This window comes from Balaenoptera physalus (genome assembly GCF_965194825.1).
Source record: "Balaenoptera physalus genome assembly, chromosome: 1".
NCBI classification, from domain to species: Eukaryota; Metazoa; Chordata; class Mammalia; order Artiodactyla; family Balaenopteridae; genus Balaenoptera; species Balaenoptera physalus.
Genome location: NC_138882.1, coordinates 108,431,134 through 108,458,591, shown reverse-complemented (window position 1 = coordinate 108,458,591; position 27,458 = coordinate 108,431,134). Strand labels below are relative to the sequence as shown.

The window sequence follows — 27,458 nt, the reverse complement described above, 5'->3', positions numbered from 1 at the left end:
TCATCTTGTTTACTTTTTGTCTCTCAGGGATCACTGACTTTTGTTGCCTGATGTCAGGGTCTTGAAAAATCATCATTTCATATATTTTGTCTGGTTTTTTTGTTGTTGGTGGTGGTTTCTTTCTTTTAAGTTTCAGGGAGGGGCGGTAAATCCAATCCCTGTTATTCCATCTTTGCCAGAAGCAGAAGTCTCAGTCCTTTAGGTCTCTGTTTCCTCTGTGTGGAATGCCCTATTCCAGATATCTGTGTGGTCAACTCCCTCACCTCCTCTTTCTGTTTAGCAGTTTTTTCTTGGGTGCTGGACATTGTGAATGTTCTGTTTTTATCTCTGGATTTTGTTGTCTTGCTTTAAAGGAGTGATAAGTTTTATTTTAGAAGTCATTTACATTATCTGTGGATCAGCTTAATCCTTTTGAGGCTTGTTTTTAAGCTTTGATAGGATAGGTTTATAGTAATTTTTACTCTAGGGCTACTTTAACCCTATTACTTAAGACATGACTCTCTTGAATACAACAGGTGTTCAACAAGGTCTCTTAACTCTGGCTGCTTAAAAATTGTAATGTATCCCAGGCCTGAGTGAGCTCTGAGAATTGTTCAATTTACAGCTCCCACTGGTTGTTCTTTTCCCAGCCTTATGTAGTCAAACCCTACTCGTGTACAGTTTAGTATTCAGGCAGACTCAAGATGACTCTAGGTAAATTCCTGGAGCTCTGTCTCTGCATAGCTCCCTTCTTGTCATACTCTGCCCTGAAAATTGCAGTCTCTTCACCCTCCGAAACTCTAATCTCTGTCTCCTCAACTCAGTGAGATTACTATTCCTGCTCCCAGTGTCACAGTCCAAAAAGGTCCCCTAGTCTGATAACTACAAGGTTCATAGAAATCATCCTTCTCTCAGGCATCACAGTCCTCTCTACCTGTTTTTGAGAACAGTTGTCTCATGTAGTTCTTTTAGTTTTTCATCAGAGGGCAAGTCCAGTACCAGTTACTCCATTATGACCAGAAGCAGACATCTTCAGAAGGATATTTTTAACACACAAGATAGGTCATGTCACTCCTGCTTAAAAATGTTCACTGGCTCATTTCAGTCAGTGAAGAAGCCAAAATACTTACAGTGACCTTTAAGACTCTGCATGATCTGGCTCCCCTGTTACCTTTCTTTCCTTGTATCCTACTATTCCTCCCACAGCTTATTCCAATCTAGCTATGCTGACCTTCTTGTTATTTCTGGAACCACCAGGCATGCTTCCATCCTAGGTCCTTTGTGCTCTCTGTTTCCGGTACTTGGTCAGCACTTTCTCTCCATGGCCATGGTGAGCCATGAGGCTAACTCTCTCACTTCTCTCACGCCCTTCAACTTCTCAATAACCATCCTATTTAAAGTTGCTACCGTCTCCTCACCATCACTCCTTTCCCTCCTTTTTCTTACACTGCTCTGATTTTTGTCCGTTAGCATTTATCCCTTTCTGACATACTACTTTTTCTTATTTATTTGTCATGTCCATTGTTTAATGGCTGCCTTCCCCCATTAGAACTCAAGCTTCACAAGGGCAGGGATCATTGTCTTTTTTGTTCCTTATTACATCATATGCGCTCAGTACATCATTTTTTATTACTTTGTTGGATGTTTAATAAATTAAGTATCAAAAGTATAAATATTACTATACTTCTTTCTTCTCAAAAAGTTCCTTACGCTTAAAGATTTTAACCAGCAGAACTAAATTTCCCTGCCTTCATCAGTTATTGTTGCCCATCATTAATTAAAATGTTACACCCATGTTTAAAATATATATGCCTGAATTTCTAATAGACTTTACTATAGTCAGAATTTGTAAATCCTAACAATTATAATCAAGGTTTAAAGTCGGCCTTGAACCAATAAAAATTTTTCTTTCATAGTAAAGTTATACCTGTAATGTGTTAACTTTTTTTCCTCTTAGGGCAAAATACTTGTAATACAGTACAGAAATCTCAGATATATTTTAAAGGAAATAGCCTAACTAAGGCAAAAGTGAGAATGTTTTGGCTTTCAGAATTCCAAGAAAGGCTTAAGTAACTAAACCATGAAGAGTAAGTTTAGAGGCAGTAGCATGCTGGAGTTGCTGGCATTGTCTCACAAGAGCTGATCATGCATATCTCTTCCCAGTTCCACGTTCAGTGATGCCATCTTGGTAGCTTGAGATGGACCGTGGTGAGACTTGTTTCCTCCAGAAGTCAGCAAACACTGCAAATCAGGGTTCCTCACCATTCCTACCCCCGTCCCACTCAGCTCCACACAGCCACTTGTTAACCCTCTATTACCACATCTCTGGAGTTGAGCAGACATCAGGGACAACTGGTATCAGGGGCTCAAATGCCTCTAGAACTCCTGCTAGAAATCTGAATTCTGCCTCTCTAGAGGTTGACTTCTGTCAGGGAAGACTGGCTTGCTCTATCTGGTAAGATAGTGTCCCATGATACCTCCCAACGTTTAGGTACTATCACAGACTCTGATACCACAGAGAAACTCACTTTCTCTGCTGCAGTTTGAAAAATACCAGCGAAAGTCTCTAGTTAGATGCCCACCTCTGAGCAGTTCAGGAAGTGGAAGGGAGGTAATCTTGGGGAATGGGATCATGTAAGAACTTGCATATCCCAACGTAGCCATGCGACTAGGAGTCAGTTTCCAGGAGAAGAAGAGAGGGACAGTACAGAGCAGACAGTTCTATGGTGTATACTGTATGTTAAAATACAAAATTAAGCTAAACTGAGATGCAAAGTGGTTCCAGAACAGCATTAAATATTTGGAGTTCTTTTAAACATAGTTGAGAAATCATTGTTGTATAATACTTTAAATAAAACATCTTTTTAATGTGGTAACTTAAGTCCTGCAATGAGTTTATTAAAATGTGTTTTTTGTTTAGGGTTTGAACTACAGTTCCGATTAGGCCCAACTTTACAGGGAAAAGAAGTTACTGTGTATACAAATTACCCATTTCCTGGAGAAGCATTTAATCGAGAAAAATTCCGTTCCCTGGAATGGGAAAATCCAACAGAAAGAGAAGATGATTCTGATAAATACTGTAAACTTAATCTTCAACAAGCTGGATCATTTCAGTATTACTTCCTTCAAGGGTAAGTCAGGTGTTCTGTATGTGAAAAAAAGAAGTTAATTTATTCTATAACTTGAAGTTATCTAACTTGTAAAAAGTTACCATATGAACCATGGCAGTGCAATTTTTACAGCGCTTTCCTGAGATGCAAATAGAATATGATCCTTCAGTTTCTAGGAAGTAATTGTAAGCCTCATTACATATTCAGACTATTACTATTATAAAGTAATGGCATAAATACTGTAGTCTTTTCATGCAACCTGATTATAGGATGCTGTTTACTTAAGTGCCCTTGTTATTACTGATCTTAGTACACTTATTTTTCCTTAAAGCAATATTATTAGATATATATGTATATATTGTATTATGTCATTATGTAAAGATTGGAAAAGGATAAAACATGGCTTTTCTATTGTTTTATTGCAACTTTTTAAATGATTTTATGTGCTTAGAAATATATTTTTATATGGGACAATTTACTTTCCAATTAGAGAGTCAGACTGTTAGATGAGAATTATTTTTCCTATCATTAATTGAGAAGTTTTTGTTTTGTTTTTTCCTTAGAAATGAGAAAAGTGGTGGAGGTTACATAGTTGTGGACCCTATTTTACGTGTTGGTGCTGATAATCATGTGTTACCCTTGGACTGTGTTACTCTCCAGACATTTTTAGCCAAGTGTATGGGACCCTTTGATGAATGGGAAAGCAGACTTAGGGTTGCAAAAGAATCAGGTAATGTCAGCTTTCTTTCTTTTCTTCTTCTTTAAAATAAATGTAATTATCTTCTGTGATACAGATTTCAAAGGCTTTAATTCTTTTAATTTCATTCCTTAGTACATTTAGTAACATAAATAGAACTGTATGAAATTGTTGCTACTTGACCATTTTTGGCCTACAAAAATGGCAAATTTTATGGTTTAACTGCATAAATTAAGGAACTCTATGATAAAATAAGATTATTATTGTTTCTAAGACTTTACTTTGACATATAAAAATTAGTAAGCTACCAGAATGAGTTGGAAAATATATTATCATTCACTTCCCTGGTGGCGCAGTGGTTAAGAATCTGCCTGCCAATTCAGGGGACACGGGTTTGAGCCCTGGTCCGGGAAGATGCCATATGCTGTGCAACAACTAAACCCGTGCGCCACAACTACTGAGCTTGCGCCCTACAGCCCGTGAGCCACAACTACTGAGCCCACATGCCAAAACTACTGAAGCCTGTGCTCCTAGAGCCTGTGCTCCTCAACAAGAGAAGCCACCTCAATGAGAAGCCCTCGCACTGCAATGAAGAGTAGCCCCCGCTCACCGCAACTAGGGAAAGCCCTCGCACAGCAATGAAGATCCAACGCAGCCAAAAATAAATAAATAAATAAAATATATTATCATTATATATAATTTTAATTCAACAAGCCTTGATTAATGGTCTTCCATGTGCAAGTCATGTGCTGCCATACATACCAAGAGTAAAATGAAACTTAAGGTGTATTTTACTCTTAAGTAAAGGGTAATGTTCATTTTCTACTTTCGACTTGAACATAGAGTGAAGAAAGAAATGAGAAGTTCACTGACATAACTAAAACAGAATACAAGTACTATGGAACATTAAAACTAGGAGAAAGATGTACTGATAAACTTGCATAGGATATATTTTCTACATATAAATATATCAGTTCAAGAAATATAAATTGAACCCCTAATGGTAACTAGGCATTGTGTGTGATTTTTTTCAAATACATCATCTCATTATCCCTATCTTGCATATGAGGACACTGATAATCCTGAAAGATTTAAGTAGACTTGCTTGAAGTCACTTGTGGTACAGCTAGGATTTAAACCCAAGTCTTTAACCCCTTCTCTGGTAGCATGGTTGCCTTGCCATTAGAATTACTTATGGAAGTTTAACCTTACATTTTGCTTAGTTTTAGGTATGTTTTTTCTTATAGTGGTCTTTGTTTATTTTCTTGTGTTGCAGGCTACAACATGATTCATTTTACCCCACTGCAGACTCTTGGACTATCTAGGTCATCCTATTCCCTTGCTGATCAGTTAGAATTAAATCCTGATTTTTCAAGACCTAATAAAAAGTACACCTGGACTGATGTTGGACAGCTAGTGGAAAAATTGAAAAAGGAATGGAATATTCTTTGTATTACTGATGTTGTCTACAATCATACTGGTATGAGCTTCATTAACTACTTCTATTAATTTTAATGAGAATATTATATTCTAGTTATTTCATTCCTTGCTGTTTTATATAACATAAATTTTGAAAACACAACTGATGATTAGGTGTCCTTCAATTTTAAAATCACTTTATACAGTACCACTTTTTTTCTTTCAAAGAAAACAGTGTTAGTTGAAGATATAATCAATTTGTAAGTATTTTACATGTGATGATTATAAAAACAGGAGTGTGATCATAGAAAAGACCACATATTTCAATTTACAGTATTAATACTTTACAGACCAACTAATGAATCCTATATAGCCATAGCTCTGGTACTATAGCATATATTTGAAAAAACTGAATGGTGTTATTTGAAGAGAAAATTATTGGTAAATTCTTAGAACTTAAATTTGAAAATTTTATCTTTTACATGTTAAAAGATATTATTAAAGTTAACCTGTTTTGGCTCCCAGGATTTCTTACCAGTATACAATTCTATAAAAATGTATCAGAGGTTTCCAGATGCTGATCCTCAGGAAATGACTGCTTCCATCAGCTATCAGAGTAACTGGGTCTGGAGAAGCCTCTGGCCCTGATCAGCTTTCAATTTAACCCAGTGTACCTTGCAGATGCTCTTTTCTGTTTGCCATGATGTAGAAAAGTCAGGAAACCACTGATTTACATATGTAAACAACAGGAATTCCAGGTGGTACAAAACATTTAACAACAACAACAACAATCTCTGGTGTGTGTGTCATAAAATTGTTTTCCAAGTAACCATAGGAACTATGAAGATGTTCAAAAGCTCAAAGATTTGGTTCATCAATATAGATAATAATCTCTAATGATAATAATAAACAATCAAAGTTAGGCAAAGAAATAGGAACAATCTAAAATTTGTTGTTTCTGCATGCACCTGGAAACTAAGCATCAGGGTCCACAGTGAAAACTGCCTAATGTCTAAGAATTCAGTATTCTTCGCTTGAAAATTTGACCTTATTGATAACTACTTTGACATCTTTAATACTATTCACATCAAATTTATCAAACCACATAATGGCAGCGTACGAATTATGATATGGCTTAGGCAGCTGTAACAAAAAGACAGAAAAATATAGTGACTTAAGATTTAAATTATACTTATTTCTTATAAAAGATTAAGTAGGCATTCCAAGACTGGTGTGGTAGCCAACCCACGATAGGGAACTGAGTTCTTTCTCTCATGCTGCTCTGCTGTCTCCAGTACTTTGCTTCCATCTCTCAATCAAATATGGCCCCTCCATTTCCTTATATCACCTCTACCCAGTGGCAATGAGGAAAGGGAAGTAATGTCTTTTAAGGGCATGATCTGGTGTATATATCCCTTCTGCTCACATTGCACCAGATAGGATTTTGTCTCTTGTCACACCTAGCTATAAAGGAGCTTGCAGTGTAGTATTTTGTTTGTCAGCCATGTCTATCACTGAACCTTGAGAGTTCTGTTACTAAAGGAACAAAGGGAGTATAAGGTTTGGAGTACAGTCACAGACTCTGTCAGAGACTGTATTTTCTAAAGCATTTGAGAAATTCTATGTAATATAAAAGAAGTGAACGTTGCTTCCACCTTGCATGGAAAGTGTTGCGTATCATAATGTCCTTTCTATGAAATAGGTTTTCATTAAAAAGTTACTATCCAGGGAAAGTCAACTTCCAGAATGGCACTGTTAAGGGCTTCACAGACCCTCTACCCTTTAAAACAGCTATAACTGATGAGTATTATTTTTAAAAAACTAAAGTCTCCGAAAATTGTCCTAAGGGCATTCAGCATATGGAGAGACATTTGTTCAAGAATATCTACTAAACCTCAGAAAGAATAGTGAGAGTCTGTGACATCTGAACCACAACCTGCCCCTCCCTCCCTACCCTTCCCCAGTCAGAGTGGTGATAGGTCTGTTCCTAGCAGGTGCTGCCAAGGACACCAGGCTCCCTTTCTCCCTGGCTCCCAGTCTAGGGCTGTGGTTGAAAGGGGCAGGCTTCCAGCATTTCTCATTCCCCCCTTTCAGCACTATGTTACGGAAACTATTCTAGGCAAGAGCAGATGAGAGGCCTGGGGCTCCCTTCCTCCACCCAGCCCCGACTCAGAGAGAGAACGTTCTACTTCATGCATGGCAGGTCAAGAATACTGGACCCTTGCCCCAGCTTGCTTTGTGGGGTCGGGGTTCCACACCTGGAGAGGAAAGCCAAGAAAACCAGAGGCTCCTATCCCTGCCACCACTGGTGGAGCAGTGGCACAGGTGTTCTGCCCAGGGGAAGAGATGTGCAGTAAGAACAGAGTAAGAATGGAACTGACTTCATTTGGTACACAGCATGGGAAAGTTCAAGCCTATGAGCACTGTTGAAAACAACGGAGACTTTGGTGGTAAACAATCCAAAGGAGGCTGGTATCTTCATGAGAGCAACATGCTAAACCATAGGCCAGCTACTGGTCTAACAGAGAGAACCAGGGAAAGAGACAGCTAACAAGAGCCTTCTTGGGGTCAGAACAAGCCTCAAAGACAGGCCTCAAAGACTACCCATGCCAAGGGACCCAAATTTAATTGGATCATATTGTGGTGCAATTTATGCTCCAGAATATTATCAAAAATAATAGCACAGTCAGCCTGAGTAACAGCTCAGGAGAGAAATAGCTGAGTGTGATACCAACAGAAGCAGACAGCTTAACAGATTTCAGGGAAAAAGACACTTAAGAGAGCCCTGCTAAAAACCACCGTCACCCCAGGCTGACTACCTGTGGCCAAGGCTGCACCCTCTGAGTCGCAACATCAGGGTCTGCACACTGTGGGGGAAATAGACTTCCCTAAAATAGTCCAGACAAGTCACAAGCCAGCAACCAAAAAGACCTGGAGGGGATGGGATCAGTATCCAGATTTGCTACAATAATTATCTAAATCACCAATACTCAACAAAAAATTGAGACATGTAAAGAAACAGCAAAGTGTAGCCCTTACGCAAGAAAAAAACAGGCAACAGAAATCACCTTTGAGAAGTCGTAGATGTCATATTTGAAATAGACTTTAAAGCAAGTATTATAAATGTATTTAAAGAATTAAAGGAAACCAAATTAAAGCAGTAAAAGAAAATATTATGATGATAGCCCATCAAAGAGGGAATATCATAAATAGATAGAAATTTTTTAAAAGAGCCAAATGAGAATTCTGGAGTTGAAAAGTAAATAACCAAAACGAGAAATTTCATTAGAGCTGTTCAGCAGTATGTTTGAGTTGAAAGAAGAAAGGGTTAGTGAGCAGTGACTATGCAATCTAAAGAACAGAGGGAAAAAAGATAAAAATGAACAGATTTTCAGAGAAATGTGGGACATGGAAACACCAGAAGGAGAGGAAAGAATGGAAAAAAATACTTAAAGAAATAATGGCTGAAAACCTCCCAACCTCCAACATTAATTTACACATCCTAAAACTCAGGGACCTCCAGATAGCATAAACAAAAGAGAGCTACACTCAGACACATCATAGTAAAAATTTTGAAAGCCAAAGATTTAGGGAATCTTGAAAATAATGTCTTGAAAGGCAGAGATTATCAGAGTCAATTAAAAAATAAATAAATAAAAGAAGATCCAAATACATGCTGTCTACATGCCACACACTTTAAATTCAAAGATACAGGTAGGTTGACAGTAAAAGGATGGAAAAAGATAAACCTGAACTGGTTAGTTTAGGAGTTCCCTCTCTGACTGCTGCTGAGATGGCTCAGCCTTGGGCATACACAAGGTCTTCCAGACTGCCAGAGGTGAATGTGATTTATTTTTAAGGCTGGCTTCCTAGAAGTCACCCTGGGTCAGAGTGTACTTCGTTGTTCACTCGGTGTGCCTGCCTCTCCCAGAATGAAACTAACCCCAGACTGGGAGGTAAGGGGAGAGGGTATCTCCTATCTTGGCCACACCTGCCTGGAGTAGAGCACTGGGGTAGAGCTTCCGTAACACGTGGTTGGTCGGGTGGGATAAGGGAGCAGGTTGTGGTTCAAGTGCCACAGACTCTTGCTATTCTTACTAAGAATTAGTAGATTTTCTTGAATAAATGTTTCTCCATGTGCCAGATGCCCTTAGGACAATTTCCAGAGTCTTTCTTTACTGTGCTACTCTGGAAGTCCATCTTTCATTTTTAATTTTGATATGTATTAAGACATAGTTTGGAGTTTAACTCCTCTTTCATATAGAATTAGAAAAAATACTTTTATTACCTAATGTTTAGAATTCTTTCATTTTACACTTGATTTTGTTTCATAAAATTGAGATAAGAAACAAAGTTTCAGGATTTTACCATGTAAAAAGTTGGGGTTGCCTTAGTATTTACTCTTAATAAATGAAAATCCAAATTGGATATATGGATGACATTGACATATATATCATGACATTTTTCTCTTATATAATCTTGAATTTCAGTGACTATGATGATAAATCTTGGGAAAACTATCTTGATTCAAATTTGGAGAATTATCAATTTAACTTTTATTACAACATCTCTGCTTCTTATGTATTCTGTCTATTAAATAAATACTAAGTAAATCAATGACTTACTAAATGATTTATCATATAAGTGAAACTAAAAATAATAATGATTTTAAAACTTTGTAAAGATTGTAATGGTTCTCAGCTGAGTGAACAAGGCATGACCACATTCATCTCAGCCATAGAGCAAAATGGTTAGACTGCAGATTCTGTCTAGAGACTTGCCCAGTTCTTTTCCTGGCTGTGTGACTTTTGCTGAGGTACTTATCTCAGTCCCTCATCTGTCAAAGGAACATAATAGTATGTCCTATATCATTTGGAAGGGCATGAGGGTTAATAGAGTAATGCACTTAACAGTTCCTGGCATATGGTAGGTATTGAATAATTGTTACTACTTTCATGTACATTAACCACTCCTGAGCATGAATTTACAGGGCATTAGTCCATTTTAAAGATGAAGCAAAATGTGTCTTGCTTTTATTTGTTTATGAATAAATTAAAACAAATTATCTCCAATGTTGTAAACACTTGAAATACCTTGCAAAACTCCTGATTCTGATTCTGAATTTACTGATACAAATGGGTAATAAGATACAAGCTACACCCTTGTTCTTTGAGTATATTTCTTTTAGCAGTTTCTCAGCCTCACTTTTATCAGTTTTATCGAAACAATATATCTTATTAACCTTTCAAGGTTAGCTATACAAAGAGGTTGCCTATGAGAGAACTGAGTTTTCTTCCATCAGGATTGTCTAAGCAAAATTAAAAACAAAAACAAACAAACAAAAAAACCCTTTCTAGAATGAAGGCTCCATGAGCTCCTGAACCTTGCTCCCTTATTTGCTACAGAATAGCTAACTCTCAGAACAGTGCCTGGGATATATGACACTTTCAGTGTAGATATATGTGGACCTATGAATGGATTTTGAGTTAACATGCTGTCCCCAGGCAGTGCTATCATCACATGCCTGGGTAGATGTGCCTGGGCCTCAGCTGGAGTCTGGGCCAGTTTGAGAGATGTACTGAGAAGAGTGGGTGTGATGAGGAAGGGCATGTTCAGGGAAAGAGAAGGACTAAAATGTAGCAAACCTCCCTCCAGGATTTAGGGGAGATGAGAAGGAAAAGAGAGGGCACAAAAGAGAGAAGCAAAAATTTAAAGCAACCAAGATAACGACACCTTTTGTAAATCAAGGAAGAGGTCTTTTGTAAATCAAGGAAGGACTAATCAGTAATGACAAATGTTGTAGAGATTGAACATGATGAAAATGAGAAAGTAACACTAAATTTCATGATTAGGAGGCTGGAGTAATCTCAGTGGAGCACTGGCTGTAGAAGCAGATTGTAGCGGGAGAAGGAATGAGAGTGTGGGGAGAAAGTGGAAGCAGTAGATACAGGTTGGATTTTCAAGACGTTTGGTCTCAATACTAATAGACCCTGCAGAACTTAGAGAAATAACTGCATTTAAATAAGGTGTGTGTTTGTATTCTTAACTTTGGGGAGATACAAGCATATTTAAAGATCTAGAGGAAGGAATCTCACCTCCCTCCCCCCCTCAAAAGAAAAAAAAAACCCACAGGAATACATGATATGTAGGAAAAAAAGATATAAATGACATTTTGCGTTCTAAGGATAGGTAAGAGACAGAACCTAGAGCTTAGGTGGGGCCGAAGGAGGGCCCTGTCACTCAGGAGACCAGAAGTAAAAAGGAGAAGCTCCTGGGGAAAGTAAATGTTGGGGGGCTCTTCTGCCCTAGAACCTAACAGCCAGACACTGAAAAGCCTAAACCAGAGTTGAAGATACAGGTAACTTTCTGCTTTAATGAGGCCAGAGAACTTGAAGCAGGGCAAAAGCCCAGTCTGCCTTAAAGGAAACGATGTCCTTTAGGCTTAGAAGGAGCATTCCAAAATATAGTTCACCCAAGGACCATCAAAAGAGGCCAAGGACAAGACCCTTCTTAACTCCCACTGCAATAGTAAACAATTTATACAATGGCATTAATAAATGTGTTGATCCTATTTACTATCAATTAAAAACTCTTACAACAGAAAAGAAAAATGTATGGTGAAATAGATGATAGGATACCACAACCAAAAAATTGTTTTCATACTACAATATCATTATAAAATATTGATATCTAATATATAAGAAAATGAGTGATAGATGTTGATATTTTATTTTACCTTTAAACTTAACGTCAGTTTAATTACATGATATTCCTTTATGTTTCCTTTTTCTTTAAGCTGCTAAAAGTAGTTGGCTCCAGGAACATCCAGAAAGTGCATATAACCTTGTGAATTCCCCACACTTAAAACCTGCCTGGGTCTTAGACAGAGCACTTTGGCATTTATCCTGTGACGTTGCAGAAGGGAAATACAAAGAAAGAGGAGTAGCTGCTTTGATTGAAAATGATCATCAGATGAATGTCAGTATGTATAGAGGAATACCACACTAAAACAATAGCAGAATTTCTAAAATGTAAAGCAAATGTGTGGTTGAAAATCATTTAGAACCTGTCTTTTAATATGCTAAATAATGTTTAGTAAAAAGATTTTAAATGTGTATATTTTAACTATTAATATTTTTCAGTGCATTCGAAAAATAATTTGGGAGGATATTTTCCCAAAGATCCATCTCTGGGAATTTTTCCAAGTAGATGTTGACAAAGCAGTTGAACAATTTAGAGGACTTCTTACACAAGGTACAGGATATACACTAGAATGTTTCTATCGATTTTAAGAAATTTAATGTTACTCTTGAAGCGATAACTGTTCTCTTGGTTAACACATTATTAAATCTGTTATTATTATATGATATTTGTATTGTTTTTGATACTCTAAAACTATGATTCTGGAAGCCATCTTAGAGTTAGCAGAGATATCTAAAGGGTGTGTCATAATACATAATTGTTTCCCTCAGGGACTGTTTCTTACATTGATTCCTTAGCACAATGCTCAGAATATCGTAGAGCTCAATATGTATTTGTTAAATGCATGAATGGCAGGTAAGTAGAGCAGAGTATTTCAGCTGCCAAAGACTCAAAACAGGCTTTGAAACTGAGAGATGTAAGTCTTCTACTGGCTAACGTAGGAATCTTAACTGAGGTAGAGGGGCTTCTAGCTGATGGTGCCTACCATTAAGGCTACCTAACCACTAGTGAGACTGACTCAGGTACTAGCCAGTAGCAAAGATAAAGAAACAGATCTTCAGTTAAGGACATAATTAACCTTAAGAAGTTAATCATTGTGTCCCTGACAAAGTAGGATAGAAAAAAACATGCTGAAAGAGAAATTAGGGTTTTTAGGAGGCAAATAAGAAAAATTATAAAGAATGTATCTACAATTAGTATAGGACAACCTAACAGCAAGGATCTTTGATGGCTAGAAATCCTCTTCCTCATCCAGAAACTAGAGCTTGCGTAGGGCCCAGAAATACTGCCTTCAAAGTAGAAGTCAGTATGACCTGAGGCCCAGGAAACTTAGGGTCAGATTCACTCTCTCAACTTTCACAATTGTGTAACATCTTAATATATGAATTTTTTATATGAACTTTCCTTCATGTTTTATTTTACTGAAGAGCCTCCATCTTCCCTTCCCTCTGATGTTTTATAAGCTGTATTATTTATTTGCAGTAATGTGCAAAAATATAATAAATGGAATGTGTGACTTCCTTTCCCCCAAAACCTACTTATTAGAAGGAACTATCAATTAATAGTTTCTTGTATTTCTTTTCAGACTCTTTTTGAAAGAAATTCCAGTTTTATCTAATTAGATATATATAAATTATATTCATAAGTTTTATATTTATATCTATTTTATACACACACAAATAAAACTATAGCATATGGACTGTTTAACAACTTGTTATTTTAGTTGACAGCATGATCTTATTACAGCTAATTATTTCTTTTAACCTCTAGATAGCAATACACTGTTTTAGAGTACTTGAATTTCTTTAGCCTTTTAGATAGATTATTTGCAGTTCATTTCTCATTCATTCAATACGTATTTACTGAATCAACTGTTATGTGAAAGGCACTCTTCCAGACGTAGGGATTCAATGGTGAACATAGTAGCAAGCCCTTGCCCTAGGGGAATTTATATTCTTATAAGCAGTACTATAGAAAATATATCCTTGTACATGTTATCTTTACTTGCTATGTGAGTAAATCTGTAGGACAAATTGTTAGACATAGAATTCATGGGTCAAAGGGTATATAGATTTCATGATAAATTTATGATGGATATTGTCAAATTGCTTTTCAACACAAGTTGTACCAGTTTACATTATCACTAATTATACCATCACCAACGTTAGATACCATTAATCTTTATAATCTTTGTCAATAAGGGAAAATATTCATTATTTTAATTTACATTTCTTTGCTTATTAGTGAAATATCTTTTCACAGGTTAATTAACCATTTATAGTTCTTCCATTAATTCCCTGTTAATGTTCTTTCCCTATTTTTCTACTGGGTTGTTTGTCTTTTTCATATTGACTTATTATTCTTTGTGATTCCTTATTATAGTGGCCTCAAATATATCCTCCTAGTATGCTGTTGATCTTTTAACTCTTGTTTATGGTGGTTTTTTTCCCCAATGTAACCAAATTTGTTGATCTTTTCTTTTATGGCTTCTGATTTCACATTGTGCCTAGACCTTCAAACAGCAATCTATGTTTTCTTCTGATAATCTTATTTATGTTTTACTTTTAAATATTTAGTACACCTGGAATTTATATAAAGAAGATATTTAGCTTTATTCTTATTTTTAAAAATGATATTGAGTTGATAATCCATCCTTTTACACTGATTTGGGGTACCACCATAATACTTCATAATGTATAATCATACACTAAATATACATGGACCTGTTAGCTGTGCTAGTCCAGTGATCTGTCTTTTAGTCTACCAGTACTAAAGACTGTTTTATAATGTACACCGATTGTGTAGCTTTTTCTGTTTTTTAAACACTTCTTGGCATTTTTCATGTATGTTATTCATCTAGATTAACCTCAGAAACTACATATTAAAATCTATTTAGTTTTTATCTTAGTTTGTTTGGGCCTTTATAAGACATTGCAAAATCTCTTTAGAATAAGCCAGGTATTAATTAATATAAAATCAAACCCAGTGGAGGCAATTCTGCACCAATACCTGATTTATTAGGAACACGTTCCAGAAGAAGAGTGGAAATTCCCCCCACAAAATGTTTATTTACTTTTTTCATTTTTTATTATTATGTAAGAACATGCTTGTTGATGAAAAGGAAAACGGTATAAAAACAAACCTGTGTGCTTCTTTCAGAGAAAGTCAGGTTGTTAATATGACTTACTTTTTAGAATAGAAAGCAATCTTTGAGGAAAAAAAGAAGTCCTAATGTTAATGTATTTGGTAGCACCTGTGAAGAAAATTTGTACCATCAACATCCTTAATGCCCTAAAGAATGTATAGAATAACTGAATGCCAACTGAGGTAGAAAGATGGAACTGAGGTTGAACTGGTAGGAATTGCTGTGCTTTTCTTTTATAGTGTTTTTGGGGTTTTTTTTCCTCAATCAGTCAGTCTCTCTCTCTCTCTCTCTCTCTCTCTGTCTTTTCTTCCGTGTGTGTGTGTGTGTGTGTGTGTGCACGTGTGTGTTAGATGGTGTGCAGGAGGATGGACAGGGAGGTAGGAAGGATGCTTATGAAATAAACATATGTTTTATTTTCCAAGAAAAAACTATAAACTAAAAATTTGAAATCAGTAACAGTTATAATCTCCTTATGCATATCTGCGTTTAAGATATAATATTTTCTTTCTTTCAGAAAATAGGAAAACAACAAAGCCTGATCCAAAACAACACCTTAAGATTATTCAGGATCCTGAATACAGACGACTTGGCTGTACTGTAGATATGAACGTTGCACTAGCAACTTTCATACCACATGAGTATGTTTTATATTTTACTACATATTAAAGAGTAATATTACTTGTAAACCTTTATGGATAGTATTATTTTCATGCTATTGTTAAAAGCCTGAATAGAAAATAAAGTAATTCACCATAATTCTACTACTTCAAATGCATGACATTTCCCCTCTTGTCTGTGTGCTGGTCCATGTTCCTATACATAAATGTAAAAATGTATACAATTGGAAAACTTCTTCAGCCATAATTAAGATCCTGATGAATATATTTAAAGTTTCTATGACCATTATTAGAAAATTTTTAAATGTAGAATTTGTAAAACCATTAAATAATGTTTGTATTGCTTTATCCGCTTCAAGTAATGGGCCAGCCGCAATTAATGAATGCTGCAGTTGGTTCCAGAAGAGAATTGAGGAATTAAATTCAGAGAAGCATCAACTCGTGAACTATCATCAGGAACAGGTTTTCCCTACTTCTTTTGAACTGCTATTTTTCTTTGAGTGTTAATACTGTGTTTTGTTGTTGTCATTGATGTAATATAATTTCACGTTTTCTAGGCAGTTAATTGCATTTTGGGAAATGTGTTTTATGAACGACTGGCTGGCCATGGTCCTAAACTAGGACCTGTCACTAGAGAACATCCTTTGGTTACCAGGTATTCCATTTTTGTTTTCTTCTCATTAAAGGTTAAAAATTGAAAATTGTGTTAAACTCTTCAAATTAACCTAAATGTTTCCTTTAATGTGTGACTCAGTACATTTCTTAAATTGAAATAGAAGTTTTGATCTGGTACCTAAGCTTAATATTAATTAATTTTGTTAGGCAAATCTTTAGTTAGAGAAACTATCATTATTATGAACCAATTTATAATCATTTACGTTCATGTTTCTGGAGGACTGCATACTTACTAATAAATTCAACGTTAATCAAATTAAGCAAGCATTTAGCTCCTTATACTTTAAGTAATGTACAACATAGATTAGGCAACTGAAGTGTAGTAAAAACCTTTGCAAAATAATGTTAGTACCTCAGTGATTTTCTTAGTAATTTTATGCGATTTTTTAAGTTATTATTTAGAATGTTAATCAGGTATGCTATAATACTAACTCAGTTTCTCAAATCTTACTAGATTTACTCAAAATGTCTACTGACGATTTTTTTACCTATATTGCAGTTTATTTCCCATAAATGGTGTCAAACTAATCTTTTCTATTCTGTTCACTAGGGAAGAAGTTTAATACTGCTAATTCACATTCTCTCCAAAGAGTTTCTCTGTGTGGATTTCATACTTAATTGTATCTCCCTAGATATTTTACTTTCCCTTTTGAAGAAACGTCCCTCTCCACAGAAGAATCTATGATTCATGTCCCAAATAAAGCTTGTTTTCTGATGGCACATAATGGATGGGTAATGGCAGATGATCCCCTTCGAAACTTTGCTGAACCAGGTATATTATTTTTGTTAACTTCTCTATGCATAGGGAAATAAAAGTTCGTGGCAAGCTCAAAATATAAATTGTTTATTGATTTTTTCCTCCCACTATGCTAGCGTTTTTAAAACTATTTCATTACAGATGCCAGAGGTGCATACAGTTTGAGTGAGAAGAGAAGGGATTGATAGGATGGGATTCACCTTCTTCTTTTCCCTCCTTTCCCTTTCTACCCTTTATCTCCTCAAACGGAATAGCTTTTATATATCTATTTTATATTGTGGTCCTGCCTAAAAGTTTATTTGGGCAACAATTTTTTGCATTTTTAAAAGACATTTGAAACCTCTATTATTACAACTATTTACTACAAGAGATATTTTCACTCATTAGCCAGAGGAGTATTTAAGGTATTTGAGTGGCAGTTAAACTAGAAACCAATTGTTTTTAGATTCCCTCTCACTTAATACTAGCATCTTATTTTTCTACATCTATTTCATTGCCAGGAAGAATTTTTCAGGGACCTCTCAATATATTTATTTTTTAACATTTTAGAATTAGAAGCCTGTTTTAATGACATTAAATTTAGTTCAGAAATCTCATTTTTTTTTAAAAAAAAGAGTGTAGCTTTGGATTTAAGTATCTCTGCCCTCTCCTTTCTAACCATCCTAAATGAAAAAGGACATTCTGCTCTACACCATGGATTTAATGTAACCTATTGCCAAAAATTGGTAGCAAGGTGGAGATGGAGCTTTAAATGTTTTTGGTAGAACTATAGCTTTAAAGGCCTACTATTATTGTTTTCTTTCAAGAAGTAACTTAAATTTTTGCCATTAAGCACACATTTTTAGAAGAGACAATAAGGTACAATTTTAGCAAAATAGATATGAGATCCAAATTACTATTAACTTTAAAAAATTTTACCCCATGCCATTTTAGATGTAATTTTAACCTATATATGGTTTGTGTTAGAAATAGTAAATGTGTTTTAAAAACAAGTTTTTCCTTGAAGTAAATGTTTTCATTTTGTTTCTCAAACCATTGAAAGCAAACTCCTTTCTTAACAGGTTCAGATGTTTATCTAAGGAGAGAACTTATTTGCTGGGGAGACAGTGTTAAATTACGCTATGGGAAAAAACCAGAGGACTGTCCTTATCTCTGGGCACACATGAAAAAATACACTGAAATAACTGCGACTTATTTCCAGGGAGTCCGTCTTGATAACTGTCACTCAACACCTCTTCATGTAGCCGAGGTACATAAAAACAATTCATCTACATTAAGAAAAGAAATTCAGTATTCTTTCCTAGCTTTCCTTAAATAGAGTATACAAATATATGCTTCCTTTTGCTAGTTGGATACCAACATTGATTTGGTGGTAGCATTTAACACTTGCATAATTTGCATAATTCTGACGATTTTTTGATGCAGCTGTTATGGAGTGCTGGGCTATAAAATGTTTGAGTTAATATTTTTATTTTAAGTTAGGGAAGTACATTATATTGTCTCTGATAATACACATACAACCATATTGCTGTATATATATTATTAAAATATTATTCATATTTTAGTGTTAATATTTTAACAGAATTAATCTTATTAATATTTTAATATATAAATATTAATTTGTCTTATTCTTGTTATTTTTAGGTTGCTTTCAATACATGAGTAGCCACTGTGAAGTTGAATAGCTTATTTCATATTACAGTGATTATTTAAACCCTAACATTACAGCATATTGAAACTATTTTAGCCTCATTGATTCAATTTTTATTAATTGTTATAAAAATGTAAATGTAAACATAAAAGTTTTCTATTCCTCTTTGGGTTTTTTACAGTAACGTAAGCAATGCCAACACTTACAGCATTATCTTTTACATTTACAGCTTTGTAAACACTTCAAATTTTCATTCTGTGTATAAGATCTTTGATAGTTTTCTAGTCACAAGTTAGTGTTCTTTGGAAATGTGTGCTTATCTGAAAAACATCTATTTCTATACTTTTAAAGCAGTATTATAATGTATATGTTTCAAGTCCTGTGATGAAAAATTGATTTGATTTGGAAGAATTTAATGAACATTAATTAGTTAAAGTAGTAGACGTTTTTTAGCTTCAAAAAATGGCAGAGGTTTTTTTGTGTGTTCCTTTATAGCAACATCAAAAAAAAATACACTTTTAAGATTGTTATAACATTATGGAAAAACTTAGAATATTAAAATTTAATTTGCTTAATTTTAAGTTACATAATCCTCTAGTATCTTACTTGATACAATTTCAAGATTTTATTAGTCTTTGTGGAAATGTTATGTTAAAAAAAACTTTTTGGAACTGATCTGATTAAGAGTTTTGGGGAATTCCCTAGTGGTCCAGTAGTTAGGACTCAGTGCTTTCACTGCAATGGCCTGAGTTCAGTCCCTGGTCGGGGAACTAAGATACCGCAAGCTGCAAAGCATGGCCAAAAGAAAAAGTTTATTATCATCTGTAGGAAAAACTGGTTTCAGTCTGGTCAGACCTAATCTTTGCAATAGCTAAATGATTCACCAGTAGGGAATTTATCATGAATAGCTTAGTCAAGTGCCTGGAAATTAATAGTCTGATTAGAGGTATTAAAAACAAACATAAAATGGGGGGAAATCCTAGCAGAACTGCAGTGCTATGGTTTACATTTTTTAATGTGACACTAACATTTTTCTTCTTCCTTTTTTCCTCCCCCTTGTGTCCCTGTATCTGCAAAATCTAATCTTCCTTTTTAACTGTTATATTGTCTTTATAAATTCTCTTGTTTCCTGTATGTATTGGTCTGTTTTGTGTTTTCTTACATATGCACAATTACTTTATTTGGAAATTCTTCTTGGATTTCCATTTTGTCTTGCTACATGATATTTTCCTTTGTCAAATCCATGCCTAATCTTGCCTCCTCTCCTTCCCCTGCACCATCTTGCTTTTCTCTTTCTGTTACATTTGTGACTGTGCTTTTTGCAGTACATGTTGGATGCTGCTAGGAAATTGCAACCCAATTTATATGTAGTAGCTGAACTGTTCACAGGAAGTGAAGACCTGGACAATATCTTTGTTACTAGACTGGGCATTAGTTCCTTAATAAGAGGTAGGCTTATTGAAAGTGTTTTTCCCATCTAAAGCTTTAGTTTTCGTTTAAGTAGATTAAAAGGCATTTAATAGCTTTATATACAGCATTTAATAATGTTCAACATAGTTACTGTTCTTTTAAATATTCTACTCAAAATTGCCTAGTATAACTTAGTCTGTTTTCATCAGTAAAAATTTCCACTTTGGGGTAAAATATCTCATTTTAACTTGAAAGAGCAGTGGAATGAACTGATGATTCATGAACAAAACCATTTTTTTGGTTGTTGAAAGTACACAAATCTGTTTTTCATCTCCTACCTGCCTATATGATATTAATCTTTAGATTCTTCTCCATGGATTTTATATAACCAACATCCTAATAAACAACATATGTTCCCTTTTACCTGCATGAACCATTTCTCTGGTTAAGTTACAGAGAAGACTTTTTTGTCATTTAAACTAATGGACATTTGTTTAAATGTTTAAAGCAGTTTTATTTTTTATAATATTTATGTGGTCTTTTTTTGAAAGTCAGTCATGATACGAAATCTAATCTCTTCTTGGACATTGATAATGAAGATTGTTAAAATATTCTGTAATACCTTGCAGAGGCAATGAGTGCACGTGACAGTCATGAAGAGGGCAGATTAGTTTACCGATATGGAGGAGAACCTGTTGGATCCTTCGTTCAACCCTGTTTGAGGCCTTTAATGCCAGCTATTGCACATGCCCTGTTTATGGATATTACCCATGATAATGAGTGTCCTATTGTGGTAAGCATCTAACGTGTTTCTTGTATTTACTGATTTTGCTAAATGTTTTGATATTTAGTTCTCTGCTATTTCGTGGTAGTAATATCCACAAAACTTCAAAATAGTGCCTTAGTGATTGTGATACAAAGGTTTTTGAGCGTTTTGTTATTTGTTTTAAAGCAAATGAATGTATCTCATCAAATGTATTTATGCACTTTTACTTCATTATGCTATAGGATGGCACTTTGCATTTGAAAGAAAATAAACTTTTGGGTTTTTTTGTTTTTGTTTTTGTTTTTTTATTGTTTTCTAGCATAGGTCAGCATATGATGCTCTCCCAAGTTCCACGATTGTTTCTATGGCATGTTGTGCTAGTGGAAGTACTAAGGGCTATGACGAATTAGTGCCTCATCAGGTTTGTTTATGTGTTGTTTTTTAAAATCCACAAGGCCAAAAACTTTGATCATTTTTGCCAAAAGTTATCATTGTAATTAAAATGTACACATGGCTAAGTTTTAATTTTGTTCAGATTTCAGTAGTTTCTGAAGAACGGTTTTACGCTAAGTGGAATCCTGAAGTATCACCATCCAGTATCGGTGAAGTTAATTTCCAAAGTGGCATCATTGCGGCCAGGTGTGCCATCAATAAACTTCACCAAGAGCTTGGAGCCAAGGGTTTTATTCAGGCAAGAAACTAAATTTTCTAGGTTTCTTTCTTAAGGTTCAATTTTAGAGCCTTCCCAATTTGAGCACTAATGTGTTTTCTCTTTTTTCCTCAGGTGTATGTGGATCAAGTTGATGAAGACATAGTGGCAGTAACAAGACACTCACCTAGTATCCATCAATCCGTTGTATCTGTGTCTAGAACTGCTTTCAGGAATCCCAAGACTTCATTTTACAGCAAGGAAGTGCCTCAAATGTGCATCCCTGGTAATGTGATCTAAAAAGTGTCATTGTGATTATATTGTTAAATTGTTAATAATAATAATAAATATTATTAAATTGTTGTTACATATCGTATATATTGTAACACAGTGCAAGTGTAGATGTAGTTGAGAAAAAGAATTAGAAATTTTTGATAGTTTATGTTTTTGCTACATGGAACAAAACCTGGAAATACTCTCAAATGTTAACATTTTTTGAGTTGTGAAGTGATTTTGTTTTCATCCTAATACATTCCCTTATCTCCCAATTTGTATAAAATGAACATGTATTTCTTCTATACCCAGGAAAATATATATGTATGTTCATGTGTTTGTATATATGTATGTACATATATTCATGTGTGTGTCCAAGTGTTTTTATGTATGTGTATACACGTATTTACATATATAAACCAAAATGGAAAGTAGTTTAATATTTAAGGCTCTTTATAATCCATCCTCACCTACCTTCCTGGCCCTGTGTCACTCCACTGTTTCAACCAAATAGATATTTTCACTGTTCCCCAAGTAGTCTTACTTCCACTTATTTATGAATTCTTTACATCTTTCAAGGACTAAAGTTTCACCTCCTTTGAGAAGCTTTCTCTAAGTACTCAGTGAACTCTCTGTCCTCTGAACATAAAGTAATTATAGTCTCTCTATATCATTCTAACACTTAGTTATAAAATACATCCTTGAGATATATCCTTAGTATTGCTTGATTTTTTTCTAGACATGTGTATTTCATTTCCTTATTATTATATATAATATATTATGGCATAACATGCTCCTGTGCATACAGCAGCTGTCCAAGTCTGTTGATTAATTGAGTGAATGAAGATTCTCATAAAAATCATCATATTCTATATTGGTTGCTAGTTGCTAAATATTCATAACTCCCATTTTTAGAAATTATCAACTTGAATAGTTTCAGAGTTAAATGTTTATTACTTTTTTTGACTATTCACAAGTTTATATTCAGTAATCTTATTTGGTTGTTGCTAATGTACATATATAGTTTTACATGGCTACACTCAGGGGTGTTTTTTTTTTTTTTTGATCAGTGATCATCCTTAAAACATTTTCCATTTTATCAGTCCACAAAATTGTCATTTTCATTATGTTAAATATTTCATATTTTATGTTAGTATTCCATTTTTAATATTTTGGGGTATGTTTAGCAGTGTTCTTTAAGATTTGAATATACACTAGGAATAATTCTTTTTCTTTTGAACAATTTTCTTAGTATATATTTCCAGAAGTAGATTTCTGGATCAAAAAGTCTTTCATTGTCAGATTAATGGCTTAAAGTTCAAATTATTTAAATAATAACGTTGCAGTTTTATATATCCTTTGGTCCAGCAATTCTATTCCCAGGTATATATCTGAGAAACTCTTCTGCATTTCCATTAGGAAATATGCACAGAAATATTTATTGTAACATTATTTATAGTAGAGAAAAACAATAACAATGTTAATAAAATGAATGCATTTTGGTATATTCATACAGTGGAATACTATCTGGCATTTGAAATAAATGAGGTAGAGCTAATCTATATTAGCTGAACAAACCTAAAAAAAAAAATACAGTGTTGTCCAATAGAAAGGAAGTTGCAGAAATGTATATGTAACTTGAATCCACTTAAATAAACTTGGACATATGGAGAATAGTATATGTTGCTTAGGGAAACATACACATGTAGTAAAAATGCACAGGATCAATGAACCCCAACCTTCAGGTAGTGGTTACCTCTGAAGGGGGAGAAAGGGTACACAGGGACTTCAGTTGGATCTGGAATGTTTTCTTAAGTGAGGTAGAGAGACCTGGGTGTTTTAAATTTTCCCCTATTTTTTCTATCTTTGAAATATTCCATTTTTTAAATGTAAGCCTTTCAAGTGATCTACTTTCTCTCCACTCAATATTAGGAAGGTTGTACATTGTTCCCCAGAGCTAAGCCATTATTACTTGATGGGATCTCTTTTCAAATAAAGCTTTGTTAATTAAGTTGTGATTTTTTTTTTAAAGCATTGTGTAAAAGCTGCATCTTGGGTAGAATTATCTACTTTCAGACTGTTTTTTTTTTAATTAACTGATATTTCATATTCAACTTTAAGTGATTTAAAACCCCTTTACCAATTCTTAATTTCAGATGGTTTAATATGAAATTTTGTTAAAGTTTTTATATATTCCTAGGCAAAATTGAAGAAGTAGTTCTTGAAGCTAGAACTGTTGAGAGAAATACGGAACCTTATAGGAAGGATGCTAATTCAATCAATGGACTGCCAAATGTCACAGTAGAAATTAGAGAACATATTCAGGTATTTGGGACTCTCTTCCCACTACTGTATTTAACATTTTAAGGACATTAGAATTATCTATTGAAAGGTTTTATATTATTTTTTTCAAGCTTAATGAAAGTAAAATTGTTAAACAAGCTGGAATTACCACAAAAGGACCCAATGAATTTATTCAAGAAATAGAATTTGAAAATTTGTCTCCTGGAAGTGTTATTATATTCAGGTATGTTACTTAGAGTTCAAACTGTTAACTTTACTTATATTTAAAGTGTTTTACATATCCTGTTAATTTTGAATAAATTACTCCTAAAAATTAACTATATTTTAATTAATGTTTTCAGAGTTAGTCTTGATCCACATGCACAAGCTGCTGTTGGAATTCTTCGAAATCATCTGACACAATTCAGTCCTCATTTTAAATCTGGGAGTCTTGCTGTTGACAACACAGATCCTATATTAAAAATTCCTTTTGCTTCGTAAGTCCGCCTTATTTTATGGAGATTTGCAGTTTAATAACTGATAAGTTACCACAAGCCTGATTTAAGCAGTGTTAAGAGTCCTATATATCCTTGTTGCTTAAAGGATAGTCTAAGGACCAGGAGTATTTTCATCACTTAGTGTTAACATTTTGTCCTGTTGCTTGTGCCTGTGTATGCATGCATGCTCTCTTACTCATACGCTCCCAGATAGATAGATAGATAGATAGATAGATAGATAGATAGATAGATAGATAGATAGACATGTATACATATATACGCTATACATATTTGTCTATCTATATATATATACACGTCTCTATACACATATACACAGTTTTTCTGAGCTATTTGAGACTAAGTTGCATACATCATACTTCTTACCACTTCATTTATTTAATGTCAATGCATTATTCTAATATATGGCTATACCATAATTTATTTCATCAGTCTACATTTTTTGGACAGCTGAATTGCTCCCAATTATTCCCTATTATGTATGTCTTTGTACATTCATCTTTGCATAAATCCTTAGTTATTCCTTTACTAATCATGCCCTTGCTAGGTGGTGCCATATAGTACTAAAGAGTATGGGTTTTGAAATTTAAGGCTGGGTTTAACTCCAGCTTCACCACTGTCAGTATGATCTTGGACAAATTATTTAGACTTTCTTCATCTCAGTTTCCTCATCTGGACAATGGGGCTTATAGTAGTTCCTACCTCTTAGATTTTGTAAGGATTAAATAGGATAATGCATATAAAGCACTTAACACAATTCATGGCACATAACGAATGCTCAATATATGTTTGATATCATGAGTACTAGGATAATTTCCAGGGTTGGAATTTCTGAGTTAGACTGTCTGTATATATGAGGCTTTTAATACTGCCAAATCCACTCCAGAAAGATTATATTAATTAATATTTTCAGCTCTATGTAAAAGAGTCTAGTATCCCACATCCTTACTAATACCGAGTATATATTATTCTAATGTAATGTTTAAGAGCGTAGAGGATGCGACTAGACTGCTGGGGTTTGAGTCCAATTTCAGACTCTTAGCTGTAAGAAGTAAGACCTTGGGCAAGTTACCTAAGAGATATAATTACAGTGACTCGCAGAATAGTGTTTGACACAGAGTGAGTGATCAGTAAGTGTTAGCTATTATTAGTCAAATTGGTAAATATAAAATACTTTAAAATGATATCTCTATTTTAAATATTAAGCTAATTTTTTTGTTCATCAGCCATTTGTATTTATTTGGTGATATGTCATTTTACATATTAGTTCATTTTTCTGTTCTGTTCAATTGTTTTTGTTGTTTTTTAAGAGCTTTTATTAATAAGGATATTAACTCTTAATTCAAACCATACTTAGTAGTTACATTCTAAAAAAAAATCTGTGATGAAGCAGTTTTGTGTTTCTACGGAATGTTTATAAAATGCACATTCCTCATCAGAGCTACTCAGATTATTTTGGGACAAGATCAAGAAATCTGCACTTTAATATGCTTTCCAGGTGATTCTTATGCAAGGAGTTCACTGGCTACATCTTGAAAAACATTGCACTAGAATGGAGTTGGTACTGAGGCTACCGATAGATTTGACTCACAAATTGCAGAGGAAGGGTCAGTCCCAGCTGGGAGGAGGGAGGCTAGCAAAGACAGAGGGAACAAAGCACAGCTAACAATTTTCTAAGCTGAGACAGAACTAAAAGAGAAAGAAGAGAGTACATTCAAGAGGATATGTATTCAGTTATATAAAATGAAATTACCTGAGCAGTTAGAAGTGCAAGAAAAGAAAGTAGGGTTTCAGTTGCATTCAGGTGTAGTCATTTACACAATCTCACTGCTAACTGGACAAAGGGAAACCAAGGCGATGATAGTTAAACACTTCCTTCTGCTCATTAGCAAGAAACATCTTTATCTAAGAAAATCTGGTTTCTTAAACAACCAAGCTGAAGGGTAATGCAACCTTAGGAGCGGAAAGGAGAAAAGGAGAGGAATGTAGCAGTCGAGTAACACATGATTTCCTAGGTGGTTAACTGTGACTTTTGATTATCCTTTTATTGGTCCTTTGATAATTATTTTGAGTTTAAGATAATTAGCATAAAAAGTTCTTATTGCCCCCACATAGGAGAATATAAAGGAGAGGAAAAACTAAGTCTGAACTAGAAAGATTAACAACAAATTTATAAGATAAAGGATATAGCAACCAAAAGATTTTTCCAGTATACTTCTAATTAATAAAATTTAGCACTTGATTATTTCCTTGGCTTGGGAGAAATGTTACTTCTAATTGAGTTTTTAGCATGTTTATCCTCTAATTATTATTTATAAATGTATATTGTTTACAGTGTATAGTATAACGCTGAGTTCCTAAAACATACATTGCTAAAACATTTTTTGTTATGATTCAGATTTTCTTTATTTTTATTGAGAGCAAGTGAAATTTCAGTATGTTTAACCAGTTTTCTTTATTTTCCAACTTTTAGTATTGCCTCTAAATTAACTTTGGCTGAGCTAAATCAGGTACTTTACCGCTGTGAATCAGAAGAACAAGAAGATGGTGGGGGGTGTTATCACATACCAAACTGGTCATCTCTTAAATATGCAGGTCTTCAAGGTAAGCAAGTATAAGGATAGTGAAACTTTTCGGGTTTTTTTGTTTTTGTTTTTGTTTTTAAGGGTCATATGGTGTCTTCCTTATAGGAATAAGAGTATGGGCTCAGAGTTCAGCTGCTTGGGTTCGAATTATGGCTCTGCCACCTACTCATTGACCTCTGGCAAGTAACTTAAATTCTCTGTGCCCCAACTTCTGCCTCCATAAAA

At 34.5% G+C, this 27,458-nt stretch overlaps 1 protein-coding gene across 3 annotated transcripts in view; it reads left to right on the top strand.

Annotated features, from left to right (window-relative positions):
* AGL (amylo-alpha-1,6-glucosidase and 4-alpha-glucanotransferase) overlaps positions 1–27,458 on the top strand; it is a 101,694-nt gene that overhangs the window by 30,463 nt on the left and 43,773 nt on the right. For all 3 annotated transcript variants that reach the window (XM_082451877.1, XM_082451875.1, XM_082451876.1), the window contains exons 3-21: positions 2,900–3,110; positions 3,653–3,819; positions 5,063–5,266; positions 12,002–12,183; positions 12,348–12,459; positions 15,567–15,690; positions 16,029–16,131; positions 16,227–16,324; positions 16,977–17,116; positions 18,163–18,350; positions 20,078–20,201; positions 20,792–20,955; positions 21,248–21,349; positions 21,464–21,619; positions 21,713–21,863; positions 24,051–24,175; positions 24,265–24,377; positions 24,496–24,630; positions 27,122–27,252. In XM_082451877.1, coding sequence (XP_082308003.1) covers positions 2,900–3,110; positions 3,653–3,819; positions 5,063–5,266; positions 12,002–12,183; positions 12,348–12,459; positions 15,567–15,690; positions 16,029–16,131; positions 16,227–16,324; positions 16,977–17,116; positions 18,163–18,350; positions 20,078–20,201; positions 20,792–20,955; positions 21,248–21,349; positions 21,464–21,619; positions 21,713–21,863; positions 24,051–24,175; positions 24,265–24,377; positions 24,496–24,630; positions 27,122–27,252 — 2,730 coding nt within the window. The remainder of the gene's footprint in view (positions 1–2,899; positions 3,111–3,652; positions 3,820–5,062; positions 5,267–12,001; positions 12,184–12,347; positions 12,460–15,566; positions 15,691–16,028; positions 16,132–16,226; positions 16,325–16,976; positions 17,117–18,162; positions 18,351–20,077; positions 20,202–20,791; positions 20,956–21,247; positions 21,350–21,463; positions 21,620–21,712; positions 21,864–24,050; positions 24,176–24,264; positions 24,378–24,495; positions 24,631–27,121; positions 27,253–27,458) is intronic.